At 43.6% G+C, this 6,135-nt stretch overlaps 1 protein-coding gene across 1 annotated transcript in view; it reads left to right on the top strand.

Moving 5' to 3' along the window:
• Positions 1–376: 376 nt before the first annotated feature.
• The window catches only part of zgc:158659 (uncharacterized protein LOC791141 homolog), a 20,553-nt gene continuing 14,794 nt past the window's right edge, over positions 377–6,135 (top strand). The window contains exons 1-9 of the mRNA XM_057319702.1: positions 377–561; positions 3,089–3,299; positions 3,438–3,600; positions 3,955–4,164; positions 4,287–4,537; positions 4,650–4,901; positions 5,575–5,660; positions 5,758–5,863; positions 5,980–6,132. Coding sequence (XP_057175685.1) covers positions 3,111–3,299; positions 3,438–3,600; positions 3,955–4,164; positions 4,287–4,537; positions 4,650–4,901; positions 5,575–5,660; positions 5,758–5,863; positions 5,980–6,132 — 1,410 coding nt within the window. The 5' untranslated portion in view covers positions 377–561; positions 3,089–3,110. The remainder of the gene's footprint in view (positions 562–3,088; positions 3,300–3,437; positions 3,601–3,954; positions 4,165–4,286; positions 4,538–4,649; positions 4,902–5,574; positions 5,661–5,757; positions 5,864–5,979; positions 6,133–6,135) is intronic.

The raw sequence follows: 6,135 nt of genomic DNA, 5'->3' as shown, positions 1-6,135 counted from the left end.
ATAATAAATACAAAAAACTTTCAATTCTAAAGCTGATGTCAGCAGCCCCCCTCCCCGATCAGTCAAACAGTGCAAACGGTGGCAAAGAACCCAAAATAAACACAACAAACTATCTTAACTCACCGTAGCCTATCTGACACACATTTCCATCCTGTGGAGTAAATCTGTGAATGTAAAACATGGTACAAGCTTAGTAATAATAATTTTATTAATTCTATTATTATTTAAACAAAATCTGTTGGTCATTAAAAATGGTATGGCAATTTTGTAAGACTACAATGAAATGCTTAAAGTAAAATAAAGATATTGATTTGGGTTTTTATTATAGAGTGACAGTGCGCGCTCGTGCCCGCGGCTGTCATTGTTCTCCGGTAACGGGACAGGGATGCTGCGGTTAAGTGTGTGTGTGTGTACGGGGGAGGGGGCAGATACCGGGGGTAACAGTGAGGGTGATGATGGTGTTATTGTGCTGACATCACATCAGGGCTTTTCCTCGGGTCACGGCACGCGTGCGCGGGTCACAGTAATGATGATGATGATGAAGATGGTGTGAACGCGCAGGTAGGTTTGTGTCCCTGTTATCATTCATATGATGTAATATCCTCTCTTTAGTGTATGTCTGTGGTAAATATCACGAGTTTGTATCGCTCTTGTGTGCTCGATATGATAATCGTGTTGCTCTTCAGTCACTAACATCACGTTATGAATCTTTTGTTATGAATCACTTTAGTCCTAATCTGGCGGGGAGTCAAAATTCGGCACCGGAATGAAGACGCGCGCCCGGAAAGCGCGTTCACAGAGACAATGACAGGCGTCAGTGATCGAAGGTTTCTGTTTCTGATGGACATATAGATCGTGTTATATCGTTCAGCAGAGACTCGCAGACGTGAATCATGTTGTTTCTCTCTCTCATGGGTAAAGCTTCGGTTCATATCTGTCACATTTAGGGTTCTGCTCGTGTGCTTATGTTTGTCGGTATCGGCTCATGTTTTTATTCTCAGGGTTCAGGGTCGCTTTTGCGCGAGCGCTTTTGTGCCTCGATCTCTCGCCCTACTTTCCGCTGCGCGTGTCCGTGTGCTGCGCTCGCGCGTACAGCGATCAGACAAAAGACTCGTTGACAGATGACTTTCGATCATATGAACATGTTTAATATATTTGTAAAAATGTATAAGAAATTATAAATATATAATAATTAAATAATGACGCATTTATTTCTAATCAGTATTTTACTTCTAATTAATTAATCGTCTAACTTTAAAAGTTCAAATATGATGATATTTTGGCTATTAGCATTCAGTAAGACAGATTTGAACAGAGACATTAGTCTACACTTTGCAAAAGAAAAGTTGTTATATGTATATTAAATGTCAGAATAATTGTCCTCTAATGAGAATGTACATTTCTTTTATCTATTGAATTTTACATGTATTAATACTTACAGATTTTTGTCAGACCAAAAACACATTGATTGGATTTAAACATCAAGAACTTATTCTACATTTTCACAACTTACTGATGTCAAACATTCAACATACAGACGTCCTCCTCTGTCTGTTTGTTTAAAGATTTAATAGACAGAACAGATTTGAGATGAAATTAAAGAGTAAAAGGATCAGAAGTAGTGTTGTCACGGTACCAAATTTTCTGTAGTCGGTACCAATACCAGTAAAATTCCACGGTTCTCGGTACCAAAGCAAAACACCAGTACATGCTAATTGAAACACAATTTTATTAATAAAGCTCATTGTTAATATAAATGTATAGAAAGCAATGCCATTTTGTATACATGAAGTTTAAGTTAATTGTTGCTGAAACTGTTGTGTGCTCACTGGGGTCTTTCATGCTGATGAACATCCTCCTCAGTCTGCTGCTGTAGAAGACAAATAAACTTCAGTAAGTCAACTGACTGAACAAACATGCATATGCAATATTAAAACAAACATCAGTTTTTATACTGCATTTACACAAGATTACTTACATTAAGGTGACTGTACATTAAAATAATAAATGCAACAGATATATTTTTCTTTAGTTTAAATGTGGTTTTTTAAACCGAATAGAGTTATCTATCCAAGACATACACATTGCTAGTCATACAGTTAAAGGTCTTTGCACATACAGTCCGAATTTTTCGTATGCGTTTTTTCGTATTTGCCTCTCGTTTGTACGGTGTCTCTGAATTGTTAAAAAAGGCCACTCAAAATGCTTGACGGTTGCGAAAAACGCAGAAAATCGAACCGGACGAGACGAAAATATCGGAGGCAGTGTGTAAATGTGATTGACACAACGTGAGGTCGTATTTATTTTTTAACGTGCGGAAATTTCGGATGCAAATTTCGGACTCAATGTGCAATGGGCTTTAGTATGATCGTTTTCTAGAACATAGATTGCAGATAGGCCTATATAAAATACTGTAAACCCCATCCTGTCCTCCCATTTAGTTTACCCCATTACAGTTATAAAAGCATTAAATGGTTAATAAGGACACTTGACTGGATTAGCATTGGCGCTAACAAATTAACACGCAAACAGGGATGTTTATTTTGACGTAACCTTTAACTTAACATATGCTACAACATTCATAATGCAAACGCGAACATAATTTGAAATTTACCGCTTGAATTGTTAATTTAAATCCGGATGCTTCCTCATTTCACCACAAAACTCTGTTCGTTTTCTTCGTGATATGACTTTAATCTGAAGTATTTCTGTGCGCATCTCTTGTGGATCAGAGCCGCGCTTATCCGCTCATCACGTCTTGTTGCGTCTATGAAAAGTTTGACAACGTGTCAGACAGAGCATCAGTACCCGTTTGACCCGGGACGGCGGTGGTACCGGGTCTTATGAAAATGAGGTACCGACAACTTTTTTTATTTTTAGGTACCGACTTGGACCCGAAGTACCGGTACTTTTGACAACACTAATCAGGAGTATGTTAGAGAATATAAACTCGCCAAGATGAAAGTTTAAACTGACTTGTGATATCTGTGATATCTGTGTTTCTGTGTGTGTGCGCGCGTGCGTGCGTGTGTGCGTGCGTGCGTGTGTGTGTGCGTTCGTGTGTGTGTGTGTGTGTGTGTGTGATCAGGTGTTGAGTGTTAGAGGACAGCATGGCTCCTCGTCCATCATCAGGAGAGTTATGGGGGCTTCACCTCATGCCTCCTCGTATCCTGGTGGACTGCTGTCTACCGAACGGCATTCTGGTCAGTTTGGAGTGTTTGAGAGAAGCGCCACTGATCAGCATCAAACAACAGCTGTTCACCGAAGCCCGCAAATACCCCCTGTACCACCTGCTGCAGGTACATGTCCCTCTAGTATGTAAATACACACCTCTGGTATTTGAAGATAGCAGGAAGGAAGAACAGCTATATGTCCTGTGCAATGTGTACTGGCAGCTCGTGATTGGCTGAGTTTCGTTCTCTCTGATTGGTTGACAGGAAGAGTCGTGCTACATCTTTGTGGGTGTCACTCAAGAAGCCGAGAGGGAGGAGTTCTACGATGAAACCAGACGTCTGTGTGACCTTCGACTCTTTCACCCCATCCTGAAGGTCATTGAGCCGCTGGGAAACAGAGAGGAGAAGATACTGAATAGAGAGATTGGTACTGTCAGAACACATTTACTGTCATATGAAGTTGATCATAATTCATAATAAACACCAACACGAAGAACTGATCCCTTCTGACCTTATTTACATCTCATTGTCAGATGGGAAAGTTTGGTTTTGGTCAAATGTTCATATGTAAAGCAAGCAACGATTTCTCACCTTCACTCGTTCTCACAGCATCTAGAACCCGCGGTCAGTCAACCTTCCAGTTGATTAACCTTCACTCTTCTTCTCTGGTGGAGTGATCTCCCAAATTCTGTCGGGTCAGCACTGCGGCACCTCATTGAGACCAGTGTTTAGGAGTGAAGAGTGTGACGGGATGATCTGATGACGCTTCGGTTGTGTTCAGGCTTCGCTATAGGAATGCCCATCTGTGAGTTTGAGTTGCTGAAGGATCCAGAGGTTCAGGACTTCCGGCGGAACATTCTGAGCGTGTGCAGAGAGGCGGTGGAGGAGCGTGAGGGAGGAGGTGCTCACACGCAAGCGCTGTACGTCTACCCCCCAAATGTGGAGTCATCGGCTGACCTGCCTCAACACATCTACAGCAAACTGGACAAAGGTCCAAATCACAAGAAACTCCACAAACATCTGACACGTTTTAGCTCAGTAATGTCCAGTGACTGTGTGTCTGAACATTGAATATTGTCAGTATGTGTAAGTGAACTTTGACTCTTGCTGCAGGCCGTCTGATGGTCACCATCTGGGTGATCGTGTCTCCGTCCAACTCCAAGCAGAAGTACACACTGAAGATCACACACGACTCCCTCCCCGAGCAGCTGATAGCAGAAGCCATCCGTAAGAAGACGCGCAGCATGCATCTGTCGGCGCAGCAGCTGCGTCTGTGTGTGCAGGAGTATCAGGGTCAGTACATACTGAAAGTGTGCGGATGTGATGAATATCTGCTGGAGAAATATCCCCTCAGCCAATACAAGGTGTGTATCAACAGCACGTTTGTTCTGAGCGCCGACCCGTGAATCAACATGTATGTGTGTGTGTGTGTGTGTGTGTGTGTGTGTGCGCGTGTGTGTGTGTGTGTGTGTGTAGTACATCAGGGGTTGCATCACACTGGCCCGTCTCCCTCACCTGATGTTAGTGAGTAAAGACAGTTTATACACTCAACTGCCCACCAGCGGATTCGTGGCTCCATCTTACAGTCGCCGCACGCCTCAGCCAAGCCCGTGTCCGGGCGGGGGGGACCCGGGGTCACCGCGCTCTCTCTGGGCCTTTAACACACATCTGAGAGTCCGACTGCTGTGCGCCACATACGTCAACGTCAACATCAGAGACATAGACAAGGTGAGACAGACTAGAGGTCATTACAGTTTCACTTTAAGCCCCGACCCCCAAGTGCGTTTAACAGCAAGCTTGGTTGAAATATGCCGCATTTTATGATTGCTTGCCATGATAATGAAACAAATATCTACATGAAGGCAAATCCCGGCCCGGCGGCCCCCTCAGCAGTGAACACACAAGACAACTTAAGCAATAGCACAGACAGTACTGACTTGGCTGTTGGAGATGATGACAGATGACTGTCGACGAGTGCCTCCACCATCAGTGTGTCGCTGTAGAGAAGATCTACAACCGCTGGGCTCTTTGTTAGTTGAAACGACAATATCATAATTCTTCCAGAGTGTGAATAAACATTTGTTTTCTTATCATCACCTGCTGTGTTGTGACAGCGAGGACAAGAGCGGGAGCACGTTAATGCGCAGAACAGTTTTGTGTGTGTGTGTGTGTTCTCTCATGTTTTTGGTGGTCACAACGCAGCAAACACACAAGCACACGCCACGGCACACAAACTATCTATATGGCCTATATATTCTTTTAGTTACAAACCCGAACCCGACCTGAGGCTATTCATGAAATATTAACCTGACCCGAAACCCGCTCTGGTTGGGTAGCAGACCTCGAAGACAGACTAACAGACAGTTTATCAGCCATGTCCTCGTGTGTGTGTGTGTGTCAGATTTATGTCAGGACAGGTATATATCACGGAGGAGAGCCGCTGTGTGACAATGTCAACACTCAGAGAGTGCCCTGCTCTAACCCCAGGTAACGCACACGCACACACACACACACACACACATGAGGATGTCAAAGAAGAAATATGTACTGTCTACACACACTCTGTATATCTTCTGTCTGTCAGGTGGAATGAATGGCTGTCATATGACATTTATCTGACGGATATCCCCCGCTCTGCTCGTCTCTGTCTGTCCATCTGTTCTGTCAAGGGTCGCAAGGGTGCCAAAGAGGTGACCTTTGACCTATTCTACATTTCCATATAAGATTTGATCCACACAGTGACTTACAAATGACAGACGTTTAGATAAAAGACAGAAGATAAACTCTGAGCTGTGTGTGTGTGCAGGAGCACTGTCCGCTGGCGTGGGGAAACATCAACCTCTTCGACTATAAAGACACTCTAGTCAATGGGAAAGTGGCTCTGGGTTTGTGGCCAGTCCCTCACGGTCTGGAAGATCTCCTCAATCCCATCGGCGTTTCTGGATCAAACTCAAATAAAGTG

Source organism: Triplophysa rosa, linkage group LG21, assembly GCF_024868665.1.
Source record: "Triplophysa rosa linkage group LG21, Trosa_1v2, whole genome shotgun sequence".
Classification (NCBI taxonomy): domain Eukaryota; kingdom Metazoa; phylum Chordata; class Actinopteri; order Cypriniformes; family Nemacheilidae; genus Triplophysa; species Triplophysa rosa.
The sequence above is the reverse complement of the archived record's forward strand: the minus strand, read 5'-3'. Positions and strand labels throughout refer to the sequence as shown.